Raw genomic sequence first — 18335 nt, 5'->3', positions numbered from 1 at the left:
GAGAGGACAGGAGAAGAAGTGGTCAATCTGCCACAGAGCGAGGAGGTGGTCAGTCTTCTACCAGGGCTCACCCTGTTTCCTCTGCAATTTCTACCAGACCTGCTCAGAAACGGCATAGGTCTCCGATGTCGAGGGCATCGACGTCGAGACCAGGAACGGCGCCAACATGTTCGCCGTCGACAGCCGTTTCGCCGTCGAGACAGCGTGGACGCTCGCCGTCGAGAGGGTCTGGGTTGCCACTGACGCGACGAGGACGGTCGGCGTCGAGAGAGAGTGCTCGCCGTTGGAGGCGGTCGCCGTCATCACATCGACGTCGAGGGAGGTCGCCGTCGAGAGGATCTCAGCGACGAGGGGAATCGACGTCAAGAGGCACCCGCCGTCACCGTACTTTGACGTCGAGGAGTGTGTCGACGTCGAGGCGACAGTCAAAGAGACCTAGAAGGGTTTAAACCACTTCAGAATCCTTGGCCTCACTCATCCTACTTCCAGCTTCGCCGCAGCTCTCTCCTCAACAGCCGCCGTTGCCGCAGACACCAGTAACACCTACGGCTCCTCTTCCGGCTCCCCCTTCAGAGTCTGTTCCGAGGACTCCAGCGGAATCCATAAGACATTCCAGACATTCCTCTAGACGTTCGTCTTCCTCTCGGCACCATCGTCATGAGTCACTTCAGAGATCTCCACTTTCGAGTCAGACATTCTTCGTCTACACGGGACTACTCTCCAACCCTATCGGACTCACCGTCCCCGAGAGTGTCCCCCATAGAGGACGTGAATACATTCCAAGAGGTCCTAGTGCGCTGGGCGACCAAACTAAATATCCCGCTGGCGGTATCCGCCCAATCGACCTCAGTGATTTGAGACTTTACACCAGAGGACATCTTCAAGACCTTTGCTTCCACTGGTCCCGGGTCTTATTGAACCGGCAATGGATATTTTTCTGACACCGGCCACAACGAAATCTGCTCCTTCCAGACTTATTAAAAAGTATCGCCCACCGGAACAAGATCCTCTATTCCTAAGGTCGGACCCGGTGCCGGACTCGGTGGTTATAGTAGCGGCAAAGAAATTACACTCCACATCACAGTCTTCCTCCTCGCCTCCGGACAAGGAGAGCAGAAAGATCGATGCTGCAGGCCGAAAAGTATGCTCTACCGCAGCCATCACAATGAAAGCAGCCAGTGCCACTGCTTTATTAGTAAGATATGATCGGGCCCTTTGGGACTCTATGCTGCAGTTTGCGGAGCACCTACCCAAGGACAAAAGGGAAGATTTCTTGGAGGTTGTGGGTGAGGGTTTTATGGTTTCCAACCAGGTAATAAGCGCTGCTGATGATTCTTCCGTGCTGTCGGCACGTAACTACGCTCATGGAGTAGCATTAAGACGACACGCATGGTTGCGATTGACATCTCTCAAACCAGAAGCACAGCAGAGAATTCAGAATTTACCATTCTCAGGCTCCACTTTGTTCGGCTCTCATGCTGATGACGAGATGTCAAGAATGAAGTCTGAGCTAGACACTTTAAAAGTGGTAGGCATCGAACGCCCAAAAGAACAACGAAAAGTATTCCGTCCCTATCAGCGAAGGCTTTTCACCCACAGGTATCAGACACCACACTGGATGTCCTCACGTCCCCAGCAGCAACAGCAGCATCAACGGGCCTAGTCGACAAGGGGTTGTTCCACGCCGCAAACTCAGGCAACTCGCCAGGCTCCCGCGTCTAAGCCCTGAATCTTCGCTTCCCCCTCCTCCGTTATCCACTCCGGTAGGGGGAAGTATCTCAAATCATCTGGACGAGTGGCTACGCATCACATCAGACGCCTGGGTATTGAATATTGTGCGAAATGGTTACGCTCTCAGATTCACCAGTCCTCCATCTGTTCCACCCAAACCAGCCAGTCACCCCCTCGAAGCTCTTCAGTTAGAAGTCGCTATTCTATTACAAAAAAGAGCTATAGAACCAGTCCCGATCAGCCAACGCGGGAAAGGGATTTATTCGAGGTATTTTCCAGTGCCAAAGAAGGACAAACAAGAGTTTCGTCCCATTCTAGACCTAAGGACAGCAAACAAGTGGATTCGCAAAGAGAAATTCAGGATGCTATCCTTGCACCAAATTTACCCGCATCTTCGTCAGGGCGACTGGCTCTGCGCGATAGACCTTTGCAACGCTTATTTTCACATTCCGGTGAGCAAGAAACATCGAAAATTCCTAAGATTCACCGTCGGCAAAAGTCATTCCCAATTTGCGGTTCTACCCTTCGGCCTCAAATCAGCGCCAAGAACTTTTTCCAAATGCATGGCGGTGGTAGCCGCCCATTTGAGGAAGCATCGAATATTTTTTTTGAACCAAACCATTTCATTACCAACTTTCTTTCAAAATCCAACCACCCCTGCCGAGAGAACTCTGCATTCTCTGGATGTAAAGAGGGTTTTGAAATTTTACTTGGACAGGACAAAATGCTTACACTAATCACAGCAGCTCTTTGTTAACTATGGCCCAGTTAGAACAGGGTTGGGCACGTCTAAGCAAACATTATCCAGGTGAATTGTTTCATGTATACTGTTATGTTATCAGTTAGCGAACAAATCTCTTGGTGGCAGGCCAAAAGCCCATTCTACTAGAGGGAAGGCAGCTACTGCGGCCTTAATGAGAAATATCCCTTTTGCAGGGATATGCAAGGCAGCCACTTGGAAATCGGTCCATACCTTTACACAGCAGATGCCCTCTGGGTGTATTTTACAATAAATTGCACACTGGCATCAGTGTGCATTTATTGTGCTGAGAAGTTTTATACCAAACTTCCCAGTTTTCAGTGTAGCCATTATGGAACTGTGAAGTTCGTGTTTGACAAACTCCCAGACCATATACTGTTATGGCTACCCTGCACTTACAATGTCTAAGGTTTTGCTTAGACACTGTAGGGGCATAGTGCTCATGCACATATGCCCTCACCTGTGGTATAGTGCACCCTGCCTTAGAGCTGTAAGGCCTGCTAGAGGGGTGACTTACCTATGCCACAGGCAGTGTGGGGGTTGGCATGGCACTCTGAGGGGAGTGCCATGTTGACTTAGTCATTTTCTCCCCACCAGCACACACAAGCTGGCAGGCAGTGTGCTTGCGCTGAGTGAGGGGTCCCTAGGGTGGCATAATACATGCTGCAGTCCTTAGAGACCTTCCCTGGCATCAGGACTCTTGGTACCAGGGGTACCAGTTACAAGGGACTTACCTGAGTGCCAGAGTTGTGCCAGTTGTGGAGACAAAGGTGCAGTTTAGGGAAAGAAGACTGGTGCTGGGGCCTGGTTAGCAGGGTTCCAGCACACTTTCAATCATAACTTAGCATCAGCAAAGGCAAAATGGTTAGGTGGTAACCATGCTTAGGAGGCATTTCCTCACACCAGCACACTGTCAACTCAGCATCAATATCAGTCAAAAAGTGTGTGTGTTGGGGGGGGGGGGGGGGTGCTAGCTGCAACAAGTGCCGTTTTCTTACAACTACTGCCTGGACAGTCGGGGATGGCTACTTTGGTCGTTCGGTCCTGCAGGACTTTCTAGTATGATCTCGGTTTCAGCCCACCTAGAGAATGCATTGCTTGGGTATCTATTCTAAGGTGGGGAATCTTCAACTAGAAGTCTCTCTCAGATGTACAAGTTACTTACCTTCGGTAACAAGTCATAGTCTAGTTGCAGATTCGTTACAGCCCACCCATCCTCCCCGCTTGCAAACTGATTTCTAGGGACAGGGATTCCCCCTTTAGGTCCTTTCCTCTGGCGCACCAAACTCAGTGGTCTTAGCGGCTTTGCGCTTTGGCGTGGAAAGTCATTAAAAGAAACTGTCACTGAGCTGAGGCGGCGTCGATGTGCTACTCCTGACGTCATCACGGCGACTACGACGCCAGCGGAGTCAGCCAACACCACTTACGAAGCACAAGGGTATTGCTCAAAGGAAAAATCTCTGGGTCCAGTGACGCCTGGGGGAAAATTCTAAGGTAAGGAATCTGCAACTAGAATATGTCTACCACATATTTTGTTACTGAAGGTAAGTTACTTTTACTTTACTGATTTTACTCTCAGATCATGTAAAATGACATGTTCTGCCCTTGGGATATGTGGCACCCTGCCCTAGGATTTGCTAGGCCTGCCCTAGGATTTGCTAGGCCTGCCCTAGGAGTGACGTGGACATATAGCAGGAGGAAATCTGGTTTTGCCACAGCTGTTAAACTGCTCTTCCACCATGCAGGTGACAGGACGGGTGTCTTGTTTTACTTGTGAGAGCGGCACAACCAGTACTGCAATCTCTGGGGGGCTTCGGAACTTACATGCCCTGTGTACTATTTACTAGTGACTTACAGGTAGGCTAGCTCAGCCAATTGGGTAAAAGCCCATTCGACCTATCATTTTAAGGGTATGGGCTCAAGCACTGATGACTAGTTAGTAGGCCTCAGTGCACTCTGAGTGAAATCCCAGCAGCAACACTCCAAAAACTTGGGGATGACAATGCAAAAAAGGCATTTCCTTAAGTCCCTACCAGAAATTGTTACCCAAGGTAGGTAACTTGCTCATTATACCACATGCTATCTTGATGTGATTTCAATATATTAGAGAGAACTGCACCTGACTTTAGTGTTAGTTTCATCTGTTTGCCTCAAAGGCACACTAAAAAAAGAATAGGTGGTAACTGGTGCGCTGTAGGAGTCCAGTGAAGTCATGAGGCATAGAATGTGGTACTTAAGTTGAGCCGGTATCCCCTACCAGCGTGGGAGAGCTGTTGAAGAGTTTCCCAATCTAGACTGTTGCCTGGAATATTCAAAAGGTGAGGAGGTAGTGCGTTACAAAAAGTAAGTAACTTTTTCATGTGGTCTCCTCATTTTTGTTAGTTTTATATACCTCTCTTTAGCTTCACTCCCCACTCTACTTTTATTTTACCTTTTCTATGACACAGTGTGGTGCCTCTGCCCCTCATTGTCCTTTTCTTTTTTTCTCATTGTAGGTTGCTGGCTCCAAAGCAAATAACTCCATGGAACAAAAGCCACCGGGTAAGGACACAAACTCTTCTTCTTTGAGGTTATGCAAGGGAGATGTTTGGTATTGACTCCAGTAATGCCCAGTGGATGCTCAATGTAAGAAACCAGTGCCCTTTGGGATGAGGTAGTAGATTGTATAGTTTTAGGGTCATACCCGATCTCGGAGATAACTATACAGTCTACTGTCTTTCTCACGGTGTCACCATCTTCGGCAAAGGAACGAAAGGATAGGCTGAATGGAGATCTCTAGCCATCTTTGGAAACATGGCTAGTGTGGTGCATGTGTAATTTGTGCTTTAGTTTGAAAATGTGCAATTCCAGGTGTGGGCCCTCTATTGTATAATAAAATCTTAGCAGAGAGCACTTTGCATTCAGTGCAAAGGGTGATGCTTGTACAGTTGTAGCACAAACGAAAAACATGAACGAATGTGACATCACTTGTGATTGCATGCATCAGAGTCAGTAAAGTGTCTAGACCTCAATATTTAGTTGCAGACTGCATAGTCTTCCTTGAGAGTTATGGTCCAGTCACCGTATACCCTAGTGGCACTTGTGCTCGGCTGGTGATGTTGTCATTCTGAGGGACTGTGACCCCTTAAAATATTAAGCTTTCATATTAAGTCTTCTCCAGTTTGCTAGAATGGGCTGTGGAGGACAGTGCCTCCTTGCCTGTACGGTTTCTCTTCTGAGTGGTTGAGGTATAAAATCTATTCTGAGCAGCTCCATATGTGTAGAAGTCAAGGAGCTACTCCATCTCTTCACTTGGGGTTAATCAGAATGACACTGCATAATCTTTAAAGAGTAAAAAAAAAAAAAAAAAACAATTACGTATCTTTGCATTTACAGTGAAACTCGATTTTGCCTTACTTAACCATGAGTCTAGCATGTTACATTAAATGTCCCCTCATGGACATTTCTAAATGCAGATTTCTCATCTTTAGAATTTCCCCTGCCGCCATACTAGATCTGGAGAGTTTCCTGCAATGCTTCTACTCACCAAAAGGTGGCACGGTATAACTTCAGTGATTCCATACTGCCACTGAAGTGATACAGATGAGATGCGTATGAGCGCCATCCCTGCTCCATACCATCAATTCCTTTCAATGCTGTTTTGTAGGAAGTTGGCTCTGTATGCACTATTTCAAAGTAAGGAATAGCATGCACAGAGTCCAAGGGTTCCCCTTAGAGGTAAGATAGTGGCAAAAAGAGATAATACTAATGCTCTATTTTGTGGTAGTGTGGTCGAGCAGTAGGCTTATCAAAGGAGTAGTGTTAAGCATTTGTTGTACATACACACATGCAATAAATGAGGAACACACACTCAGAGACAAATCCAGCCAATAGGTTTTGTTATAGAAAAATATATTTTCTTAGTTTATTTTAAGAACCACAGGTTCAAATTCTACATGTAATATCTCATTTGAAAGGTATTGCAGGTAAGTACTTTAGGAACTTTGAATAATCACAGTAGCATATATACTTTTTACATAAAAAACATTTAGCTGTTTTAAAAGTGGACACAGTGCAATTTTCACAGTTCCTGGGGGAGGTGTAAAGTATTGTTAGGTTTTGCAGGTAAGTAAACCACCTACGGGGTTAAGATTGGGGTCCAAGGTAGCCCACCGTTGGGGGTTCAGAGCAACCCCAAAGTCACAACACCAGCAGCTCAGGGTGCAGAGTTCAGAGTGGTGCCCAAAACGCATAGGCTTCAATGGAGAGAAGGGGGTGCCCCGGTTCCGGTCTGCCAGCAGGTAAGTACCCGCGTCTTCGGAGGGAAGACAAGGGGAGTTTTGTAGGGCACCGGGGGGGGGGGGACAAGTCCACACAAAAAGTACACCCTAAGCAGCGCGGGGGCGGCCGGGTGCAGTGTGCAAACAAGTGTCGGGTTTCCAATGTGAGTCAATGGGAGACCAAGGGGTCTCTTCAGCGGTGCAGGCAGGCAAGGGGGGGGGGGGGGGCGGCTCCTCGGGGTAGCCACCACCTGGGCAAGGGAGAGGGCCTCCTGGGGGTCACTCCTGCACTGGAGTTCCGATCCTTCAGGTGCTGGGGGCTGCGGGTGCAGGGTCTTTTCCAGCCGTCGGGATTTTAGAGTCAGGCAGTCGCGGTCAGGGGGAGCCTCGGGATTCCCTCCGCAGGCGTCGTTGTGGGGGCTCAGGGGGGACAACTTTGGTTACTCACGGTCTTGGAGTCGCCGGAGGGTCCTCCCTGAGGTGTTGGTTCTCCACCAGTCGAGTCGGGGTCGCCGGGTGCAGTGTTGCAAGTCTCACGCTTCTTGCGGGGATTGCAGGGGTCTTTAAATCTGCTCCTCTGTAACAAAGTTGCAGTCTTTTTGGAACAGGGCCGCTGTCCTCTGGAGTTTCTAGTCTTTCTTGAAGCAGGGCAGTCCTCTGAGGATTCAGAGGTCGGTGGTCCTGGGGAAAGCGTCGCTGGAGCAGGTTTCTTTAGAAGGCAGGAGACAGGCCGGTAAGACTGGGGCCAAAGCAGTTGGTGTCTTCTTTCTTCTTCTGCAGGGGTTTTAGCTCAGCAGTCCTCTTCTTCTTGTAAGTTGCAGGAATCTAAATCTTTAGGTTCAGGGAAGCCCTTAAATACTAAATTTAAGGGCGTGTTTAGGTCTGGGGGGTTAGTAGCCAATGGCTACTAGCCCTGAGGGTGGGTACACCCTCTTTGTGCCTCCTCCCAAGGGGAGGGGGTCACATTCCTATCCCTATTGGGGGAATCCTCCTTCTACAAGATGGAGGATTTCTAAAAGTTAGAGTCACTTCAGCTCAGGACACCTTAGGGGCTGTCCTGATTGGCCAGTGACTCCTCCTTGTTATTCTCATTATTTTCTCCGGCCTTGCCGCCAAAAGTGGGGGCCGTGGCCGGAGGGGGCGGGCAACTCCACTAGCTGGAGTGTCCTGCTGTGCTGGCACAAAGGGGTGAGCCTTTGAGGCTCACCGCCAGGTGTGACAGCTCCTGCCTGGGGGAGGTGTTAGCATCTCCACCCAGTGCAGGCTTTGTTACTGGCCTCAGAGTGACAAAGGCACTCTCCCCATGGGGCCAGCAACATGTCTCGGTTGTGGCAGGCTGCTGGAACCAGTCAGCCTACACAGATAGTTGGTTAAGGTTTCAGGGGGCACCTCTAAGGTGCCCTCTGGGGTGTATTTTACAATACAATGTACACTGGCATCAGTGTGCATTTATTGTGCTGAGAAGTTTGATACCAAACTTCCCAGTTTTCAGTGTAGCCATTATGGTGCTGTGGAGTTCGTGTAAAACAGACTCCCAGACCATATACTCTTATGGCTACCCTGCACTTACAATGTCTAAGGTATTGCTTAGACACTGTAGGGGCACAGTGCTCATGCACTGGTACCCTCACCTATGGTATAGTGCACCCTGCCTTAGGGCTGTAAGGCCTGCTAGAGGGGTGTCTTACCTATACTGCATAGGCAGTGAGAGGCTGGCATGGCACCCTGAGGGGAGTGCCATGTCGACTTACTCGTTTTGTCCTCACTAGCACACACAAGCTGGCAAGCAGTGTGTCTGTGCTGAGTGAGAGGTCTCCAGGGTGGCATAAGACATGCTGCAGCCCTTAGAGACCTTCCTTGGCATCAGGGCCCTTGGTACTAGAAGTACCAGTTACAAGGGACTTATCTGGATGCCAGGGTCTGCCAATTGTGGATACAAAAGTACAGGTTAGGGAAAGAACACTGGTGCTGGGGCCTGGTTAGCAGGCCTCAGCACACTTTCAATTGTAAACATAGCATCAGCAAAGGCAAAAAGTCAGGGGGCAACCATGCCAAGGAGGCATTTCCTTACACAACCCCCCCCCCAAACGAAAGAGGATGAGACTAACCTTTCCCAAGAGAGTCTTCATTTTCTAAGTGGAAGAACCTGGAAAGGCCATCTGCATTGGCATGGGCAGTCCCAGGTCTGTGTTCCACTATAAAGTCCATTCCCTGTAGGGAGATGGACCACCTCAACAGTTTAGGATTTTCACCTTTCATTTGCATCAGCCATTTGAGAGGTCTGTGGTCGGTTTGAACTAGGAAGTGAGTCCCAAAGAGGTATGGTCTCAGCTTCTTCAGGGACCAAACCACAGCAAAGGCCTCCCTCTCAATGGCACTCCAACGCTGCTCCCTGGGGAGTAACCTCCTGCTAATGAAAGCAACAGGCTGGTCAAGGCCATCATCATTTGTTTGGGACAAAACTGCCCCTATCCCATGTTCAGAGGCATCTGTCTGCAAAATGAACTGCTTAGAATAATCTGGAGCTTTTAGAACTGGTGCTGAGCACATTGCTTGTTTCAGGGTGTCAAAGGCCTGTTGGCATTCCACAGTCCAGTTCACTTTCTTGGGCATTTTCTTGGAGGTGAGTTCAGTGAGGGCTGTCACAATGGATCCATATCCCTTCACAAACCTCCTGTAATACCCAGTCAAGCCAAGGAATGCCCTGACTTGAGTCTGGGTTTTTGGAGCTACCCAGTCCAGAATAGTCTGGATCTTGGGTTGGAGTGGCTGAACTTGGCCTCCACCTACAAGGTGGCCCAAGTAAACCACAGTTCCCTGCCCTATCTGGCATTTGGATGCCTTGATAGAGAGGCCTGCAGATTGCAGAGCCTTCAAAACCTTCTTCAGGTGGACCAGGTGATCCTGCCAGGTGGAGCTAAAGACAGCAATATCATCAAGATAAGCTGTGCTAAAGGACTCCAAGCCAGCAAGGACTTGATTCACCAACCTTTGGAAGGTGGCAGGGGCATTCTTTAAACCAAAGGGCATAACAGTAAACTGATAATGCCCATCAGGTGTGGAGAATGCTGTCTTTTCTTTTGCTCCAGGTGCCATTTTTATTTGCCAGTACCCTGCTGTCAAGTCAAAGGTACTTAGAAATTTGGCAGCACCTAATTTATCAATGAGCTCATCAGCTCTTGGAATTGGATGGGCATCTGTCTTGGTGACAGAATTGAGCCCTCTGTAGTCCACACAAAACCTCATCTCTTTCTTTCCATCTTTGGAGTGAGGTTTGGGGACTAAGACCACTGGGCTAGCCCAGGGGCTGTCAGAGCGCTCAATTACTCCCAATTCCAGCATCTTGTGGACTTCCACCTTGATGCTTTCCTTAACATGGTCAGACTGTCTAAAGATTTTGTTTTTGACAGGCATGCTGTCTCCTGTGTCCACATCATGGGTACACAGGTGTGTCTGACCAGGGGTTAAGGAGAAGAGTTCAGGAAACTGTTGTAGGACTCTCCTACAATCAGCTTGCTGTTGGCCAGAGAGGGTGTCTGAGTAGATCACTCCATCTACTGTGCCATCTTTTGGGTCTGATGACAGAAGATCAGGGAGAGGTTCACTCTCTGCCTCCTGATCCTCATCTGTTACCATCAACAGATTGACATCAGCCCTGTCATGGAAGAGCTTAAGGCGGTTCACATGGATCACCCTCTTGGGGCTCCTGCTTGTGCCCAGGTCCACCAGGTAGGTGACCTGACTCTTCCTTTCTAGTACTGGGTAAGGGCCACTCCATTTGTCCTGGAGTGCCCTGGGAGCCACAGGCTCCAGAACCCAGACTTTCTGCCCTGGTTGGAACTCAACCAGTGCAGCCTTTTGGTCATACCAAAACTTCTGGAGCTGTTGGCTGGCCTCAAGGTTTTTGGTTGCCTTTTCCATGTACTCTGCCATTCTAGAGCGAAGGCCAAGTACATAGTCCACTATGTCTTGTTTTGGCTCATGGAGAGGTCTCTCCCAGCCTTCTTTAACAAGAGCAAGTGGTCCCCTTACAGGATGACCAAACAGAAGTTCAAAGGGTGAGAATCCTACTCCCTTCTGTGGCACCTCTCTGTAAGCGAAAAGCAGACATGGCAAGAGGACATCCCATCTCCTTTTGAGCTTTTCTGGGAGCCCCATGATCATGCCTTTTAATGTCTTGTTGAATCTCTCCACCAAGCCATTAGTTTGTGGATGGTATGGTGTAGTGAATTTATAAGTCACTCCACACTCATTCCACATGTGCTTTAGGTATGCTGACATGAAGTTGGTACCTCTGTCAGACACCACCTCCTTAGGGAAACCCACTCTGGTAAAGATACCAATGAGGGCCTTGGCTACTGCAGGGGCAGTAGTCGACCTAAGGGGAATAGCTTCAGGATACCTGGTAGCATGATCCACTACTACCAGGATATACATATTTCCTGAGGCTGTGGGAGGTTCTAGTGGACCAACTATGTCCACACCCACTCTTTCAAAGGGAACCCCCACCACTGGAAGTGGAATGAGGGGGGCCTTTGGATGCCCACCTGTCTTACCACTGGCTTGACAGGTGGGGCAGGAGAGGCAAAACTCCTTAACCATGTTGGACATATTGGGCCAGTAGAAGTGGTTGACTAACCTCTCCCACGTCTTGGTTTGTCCCAAATGTCCAGCAAGGGGAATGTCATGGGCCAATGTTAGGATGAACTCTCTGAACAGCTGAGGCACTACCACTCTCCTAGTGGCACCAGGTTTGGGGTCTCTGGCCTCAGTGTACAGGAGTCCATCCTCCCAATAGACCCTATGCGTTCCAATTTTCTTGCCTTTGGACTCTTCAGCAGCTTGCTGCCTAAGGCCTTCAAGAGAGGGACAGGTTTCTTGTCCCTTACACAGCTCCTCCCTTGAGGGTCCCCCTGGGCCTAAGAGCTCAACCTGGTAAGGTTCAAGCTCCAAAGGCTCAGTTCCCTCAGAGGGCAGAACTTCTTCCTGAGAAGAGAGGTTCCCTTTCTTTTGCTGTGTTGCAGTTGGTTTCCCAACTGACTTTCCTTTCCTCTTGGTAGGCTGGGCCATTCTTTCAGACTCCAGCTCTACTTGTTCACCCTGTGCCTTGCACTGTGCTCTTGTTTTCACACACACCAGTTCAGGGATACCCAGCATTGCTGCATGGGTTTTTAGTTCTACCTCAGCCCATGCTGAGGACTCCAGGTCATTTCCAAGCAGACAGTCCACTGGGATATTTGAGGAGACCACCACCTGTTTCAGGCCATTGACCCCTCCCCATTCTAAAGTAACCATTGCCATGGGATGTACTTTTTTCTGATTGTCAGCGTTGGTGACTGTGTAAGTTTTTCCAGTCAGGTATTGGCCAGGGGAAACCAGTTTCTCTGTCACCATGGTGACACTGGCACCTGTATCCCTCAGGCCCTCTATTCTAGTCCCATTAATTAAGAGTTGCTGTCTGTATTTTTGCATGTTAGGCGGCCAGACAGCTAGTGTGGCTAAATCCACCCCACCCTCAGAAACTAGAGTAGCTTCAGTGTGGACCCTGATTTGCTCTGGGCACACTGTTGATCCCACTTGGAGACTAGCCATACCAGTGTTACCTGGATGGGAGTTTGGAGTGGAACCTTTCTTGGGACAGGCCTGGTCTCCAGTTTGGTGTCCATGCTGTTTACAGCTATGACACCAGGCCTTTTTGGGATCAAAGTTTTTACCCTTGTACCCATTGTTTTGTGAAGAGGCTCTGGGCCCACCCTCCTGTGCAGGTTTTTGGGGGCCTGTAGAAGACTCTTTACTATTTTTAGTTTTGGTTGTCTCATCACCCTTCCCCTGGGGAGTCTTTGTGACCCCTTTCTTTTGGTCACCCCCTGTTGAAGTCTTGGACACCCTTGTCTTGACCCAATGGTCCGCCTTCTTTCCCAATTCTTGGGGAGAAATTGGTCCTAGGTCTACCAGATGCTGATGCAGTTTATCATTGAAACAATTACTTAACAGGTGTTCTTTCACAAATAAATTGTACAGCCCATCATAATTACTTACACCACTGCCTTGAATCCAACCATCTAGTGTTTTCACTGAGTAGTCAACAAAGTCAACCCAGGTCTGGCTCGAGGATTTTTGAGCCCCCCTGAACCTAATCCTGTACTCCTCAGTGGAGAATCCAAAGCCCTCAATCAGGGTACCCTTCATGAGGTCATAAGATTCTGCATCTTTTCCAGAGAGTGTGAGGAGTCTATCCCTACACTTTCCAGTGAACATTTCCCAAAGGAGAGCACCCCAGTGAGATCTGTTCACTTTTCTGGTTACACAAGCCCTCTCAAAAGCTGTGAACCACTTGGTGATGTCATCACCATCTTCAAATTTTGTCACAATCCCTTTGGGGATTTTTAACATGTCAGGAGAATCTCTGACCCTATTTATATTGCTGCCACCATTGATGGGTCCTAGGCCCATCTCTTGTCTTTCCCTTTCTATGGCTAGGATCTGTCTTTTCAAAGCCAATCTTTTGGCCATCCTGGCTAACTGGATGTCCTCTTCACTGGGGCTATCCTCAGTGATTTCAGAGGTGTTGGTCTCTCCTGTGAGGGAACCAGCATCTCTGACTATTATTTTTGGAGTCAGGGTTTGAGGGACCCTGTTCTCCCTAGATAGGATTGGTAGGGGGGAATTTTCCTCCAAGTCACTATCCTCTTCCTCTGAGTTGCCACCCTCAGAGGGGTTGGCCTTTTCAAACTCTGCCAAAAGCTCCTGGAGCTGTATTTTGGTAGGTTTGGGGCCCATTGTTATTTTCTTTATTTTACAGAGTGACCTTAGCTCCCTCATCTTAAGATGGAGGTAAGGTGTGGTGTCGAGTTCCACCACAGTCACATCTGTGCTAGACATTTTGCTTCTAAAAGTTGGAATACTTTTTAAGAATCTACAACTGGTTCTAGAATCTAATTCAAACTTTTACAAACTTTTAAACTCTAAAAGAAATGCTAAACAGGATCTAACACAAGGCCCTAGCAGGTCTTTTAAGAATTTAGAAAACTTTTCAAATTGCAAAAATCAATTTCTAATGACAATTTTGGAATTTGTCGTGTGATCAGGTATTGGCTGAGTAGTCCAGCAAATGCAAAGTCTTGTACCCCACCGCTGATCCACCAATGTAGGAAGTTGGCTCTGTATGTGCTATTTCAAAGTAAGGAATAGCATGCACAGAGTCCAAGGGTTCCCCTTAGAGGTAAAATAGTGGTAAAAATAGATAATACTAATGCTCTATTTTGTGGTAGTGTGGTCGAGCAGTAGGCTTATCCAAGGAGTAGTGTTAAGCATTTGTTGTACATACACATAGACAATAAATGAGGTACACACACTCAGAGACAAATCCAGCCAATAGGTTTTTATATAGAAAAATATCTTTTCTTAGTTTATTTTAAGAACCACAGGTTCAAATTCTACATGTAATATCTCATTCGAAAGGTATTGCAGGTAAGTACTTTAGGAACTTCCAATCATCAAAATTGCATGTATACTTTTCAAGTTATTCACAAATAGCTGTTTTAAAAGTGGACACTTAGTGCAATTTTCACAGTTCCTAGGGGAGGTAAGTTTTTGTTAGGTTAACCAGGTAAGTAAGACACTTACAGGGCTTAGTTCTTGGTCCAAGGTAGCCCACCGTTGGGGGTTCAGAGCAACCCCAAAGTCACCACACCAGCAGCCCAGGGCCGGTCAGGTGCAGAGTTCAAAGTGGTGCCCAAAACGCATAGGCTAGAATGGAGAGAAGGGGGTGCCCCGGTTCCGGTCTGCTTGCAGGTAAGTACCCGCGTCTTCGGAGGGCAGACCAGGGGGGTTTTGTAGGGCACCGGGGGGGACACAAGCCCACACAGAAATTTCACCCTCAGCGGCGCGGGGGCGGCCGGGTGCAGTGTAGAAACAAGCGTCGGGTTCGCAATGTTAGTCTATGAGAGATCTCGGGATCTCTTCAGCGCTGCAGGCAGGCAAGGGGGGGATTCCTCGGGGAAACCTCCACTTGGACAAGGGAGAGGGACTCCTGGGGGTCACTTCTCCAGTGAAAGTCCGGTCCTTCAGGTCCTGGGGGCTGCGGGTGCAGGGTCTCTCCCAGACGTCGGGACTTTAGGTTCAAAGAGTCGCGGTCAGGGGAAGCCTCGGGATTCCCTCTGCAGGCGGCGCTGTGGGGGCTCAGGGGGGACAGGTTTTGGTACTCACAGTATCAGAGTAGTCCTGGGGTCCCGCCTGAGGTGTCGGATCTCCACCAGCCGAGTCGGGGTCGCCGGGTGCAGTGTTGCAAGTCTCACGCTTCTTGCGGGGAGCTTGCAGGGTTCTTTAAAGCTGCTGGAAACAAAGTTGCAGCTTTTCTCGGAGCAGGTCCGCTGTCCTCGGGAGTTTCTTGTCTTTTCGAAGCAGGGGCAGTCCTCAGAGGATGTCGAGGTCGCTGGTCCCTTTGGAAGGCGTCGCTGGAGCAGGATCTTTGGAAGGCAGGAGACAGGCCGGTGAGTTTCTGGAGCCAAGGCAGTTGTCGTCTTCTGGTCTTCCTCTGCAGGGGTTTCAGCTAGGCAGTCCTTCTTGTAGTTGCAGGAATCTAATTTTCTAGGGTTCAGGGTAGCCCTTAAATACTAAATTTAAGGGCGTGTTTAGGTCTGGGGGGTTAGTAGCCAATGGCTACTAGCCCTGAGGGTGGGTACACCCTCTTTGTGCCTCCTCCCAAGGGGAGGGGGTCACAATCCTAACCCTATTGGGGGAATCCTCCATCTGCAAGATGGAGGATTTCTAAAAGTCAGAGTCACCTCAGCTCAGGACACCTTAGGGGCTGTCCTGACTGGCCAGTGACTCCTCCTTGTTTTTCTCATTATTTTCTCCGGCCTTGCCGCCAAAAGTGGGGCCTGGCCGGAGGGGGCGGGCAACTCCACTAGCTGGAGTGTCCTGCTGGGTTGGCACAAAGGAGGTGAGCCTTTGAGGGTCACCGCCAGGTGTGACAATTCCTGCCTGGGAGAGGTGTTAGCATCTCCACCCAGTGCAGGCTTTGTTACTGGCCTCAGAGTGACAAAGGCACTCTCCCCATGGGGCCAGCAACATGTCTCGGTTTGTGGCAGGCTGCTAAAACTAGTCAGCCTACACAGATAGTCGGTTAAGTTTCAGGGGGCACCTCTAAGGTGCCCTCTGTGGTGTATTTTTACAATAAAATGTACACTGGCATCAGTGTGCATTTATTGTGCTGAGAAGTTTGATACCAAATGTAGGAAGTTGGCTCTGTATGCACTATTTCAAAGTAAGGAATAGTATGCACAGAGTCCAAGGGTTCCCCTTAGAGGTAAGATAGTGGCAAAAAGAGATAATACTAATGCTCTATTTTGTGGTAGTGTGGTCGAGCAGTAGGCTTATCCAAGGAGTAGTGTTAAGCATTTGTTGTACATACACATAGACAATAAATGAGGTACACACACTCAGAGACAAATCCAGCCAATAGGTTTTTGTATAGAAAAATATATTTTCTTAGTTTATTTTAAGAACCACAGGTTCAAATTCTACATGTAATATCTCATTCGAAAGGTATTGCAGGTAAGTACTTTAGGAACTTCAAATCATCAAAATTGCATGTATACTTTTCAAGTTATTCACAAATAGCTGTTTTAAAAGTGGACACTTAGTGCAATTTTCACAGTTCCTAGGGGAGGTAAGTATTTGTTAGGTTAACCAGGTAAGTAAGACACTTACAGGGCTTAGTTCTTGGTCCAAGGTAGCCCACCGTGGGGGGTTCAGAGCAACCCCAAAGTCACCACACCAGCAGCTCAGGGCCGGTCAGGTGCAGAGTTCAAAGTGGTGCCCAAAACGCATAGGCTAGAATGGAGAGAAGGGGGTGCCCCGGTTCCGGTCTGCTTGCAGGTAAGTACCCGCGTCTTCGGAGGGCAGACCAGGGGGGTTTTGTAGGGCACCGGGGGGGACACAAGCCCACACAGAAATTTCACCCTCAGCGGCGCGGGGGCGGCCGGGTGCAGTGTAGAAACAAGCGTCGGGTTCGCAATGTTAGTCTATGAGAGATCTCGGGATCTCTTCAGCGCTGCAGGCAGGCAAGGGGGGGATTCCTCGGGGAAACCTCCACTTGGACAAGGGAGAGGGACTCCTGGGGGTCACTTCTCCAGTGAAAGTCCGGTCCTTCAGGTCCTGGGGGCTGCGGGTGCAGGGTCTCTCCCAGGCGTCGGGACTTTAGGTTCAAAGAGTCGCGGTCAGGGGAAGCCTCGGGATTCCCTCTGCAGGCGGCGCTGTGGGGGCTCAGGGGGGACAGGTTTTGGTACTCACAGTATCAGAGTAGTCCTGGGGTCCCTCCTGAGGTGTCGGATCTCCACCAGCCGAGTCGGGGTCGCCGGGTGCAGTGTTGCAAGTCTCACGCTTCTTGCGGGGAGCTTGCAGGGTTTCTTTAAAGCTGCTGGAAACAAAGTTGCAGCTTTTCTTGGAGCAGGTCCGCTGTCCTCGGGAGTTTCTTGTCTTTTCGAAGCAGGGGCAGTCCTCAGAGGATGTCGAGGTCGCTGGTCCCTTTGGAAGGCGTCGCTGGAGCAGGATCTTTGGAAGGCAGGAGACAGGCCGGTGAGTTTCTGGAGCCAAGGCAGTTGTCGTCTTCTGGTCTTCCTCTGCAGGGGTTTTTCAGCTAGGCAGTCCTTCTTCTTGTAGTTGCAGGAATCTAATTTTCTAGGGTTCAGGGTAGCCCTTAAATACTAAATTTAAGGGCGTGTTTAGGTCTGGGGGGTTAGTAGCCAATGGCTACTAGCCCTGAGGGTGGGTACACCCTCTTTGTGCCTCCTCCCAAGGGGAGGGGGTCACATTCCTAACCCTATTGGGGGAATCCTCCATCTGCAAGATGGAGGATTTCTAAAAGTTAGAGTCACTTCAGCTCAGGACACCTTAGGGGCTGTCCTGACTGGTCAGTGACTCCTCCTTGTTGCTTTCTTTGTTCCCTCCAGCCTTGCCGCCAAAAGTGGGGGCCGTGGCCGGAGGGGGCGGGCAACTCCACTAAGCTGGAGTGCCCTGCTGGGCTGTGACAAAGGGGTGAGCCTTTGAGGCTCACCGCCAGGTGTCACAGCTCCTGCCTGGGGGAGGTGTTAGCATCTCCACCCAGTGCAGGCTTTGTTACTGGCCTCAGACTGACAAAGGCACTCTCCCCATGGGGCCAGCAACATGTCTCTGGTGTGGCAGGCTGCTGGAACTAGTCAGCCTACACAGACAGTCGGTTAAGTTTCAGGGGGCACCTCTAAGGTGCCCTCTGGGGTGTATTTTACAATAAAATGTACACTGGCATCAGTGTGCATTTATTGTGCTGAGAAGTTTGATACCAAACTTCCCAGTTTTCAGTGTAGCCATTATGGTGCTGTGGAGTTCGTGTTTGACAGACTCCCAGACCATATACTCTTATGGCTACCCTGCACTTACAATGTCTAAGGTTTTGTTTAGACACTGTAGGGGTACCATGCTCATGCACTGGTACCCTCACCTATGGTATAGTGCACCCTGCCTTAGGGCTGTAAGGCCTGCTAGAGGGGTGTCTTACCTATACTGCATAGGCAGTGAGAGGCTGGCATGGCACCCTGAGGGGA

The 18335-nt window shown here is 49.4% G+C and overlaps 1 protein-coding gene across 10 annotated transcripts in view; it reads left to right on the top strand.

Annotated features, from left to right (window-relative positions):
• HUWE1 (HECT, UBA and WWE domain containing E3 ubiquitin protein ligase 1) overlaps nucleotides 1-18335 on the top strand; it is a 1403674-nt gene that overhangs the window by 955302 nt on the left and 430037 nt on the right. For all 10 annotated transcript variants that reach the window (XM_069209338.1, XM_069209335.1, XM_069209339.1 and 7 more), the window contains one exon: nucleotides 4987-5032. In XM_069209338.1, the coding sequence (XP_069065439.1) occupies nucleotides 4987-5032 (46 nt within the window). The remainder of the gene's footprint in view (nucleotides 1-4986; nucleotides 5033-18335) is intronic.

The sequence above is a fragment of the Pleurodeles waltl genome, chromosome 10, assembly GCF_031143425.1.
Source record: "Pleurodeles waltl isolate 20211129_DDA chromosome 10, aPleWal1.hap1.20221129, whole genome shotgun sequence".
Taxonomy (NCBI): domain Eukaryota; kingdom Metazoa; phylum Chordata; class Amphibia; order Caudata; family Salamandridae; genus Pleurodeles; species Pleurodeles waltl.
Note: the sequence above shows the minus strand (reverse complement) of the source record. Positions and strands in the feature narration are given on the sequence as shown.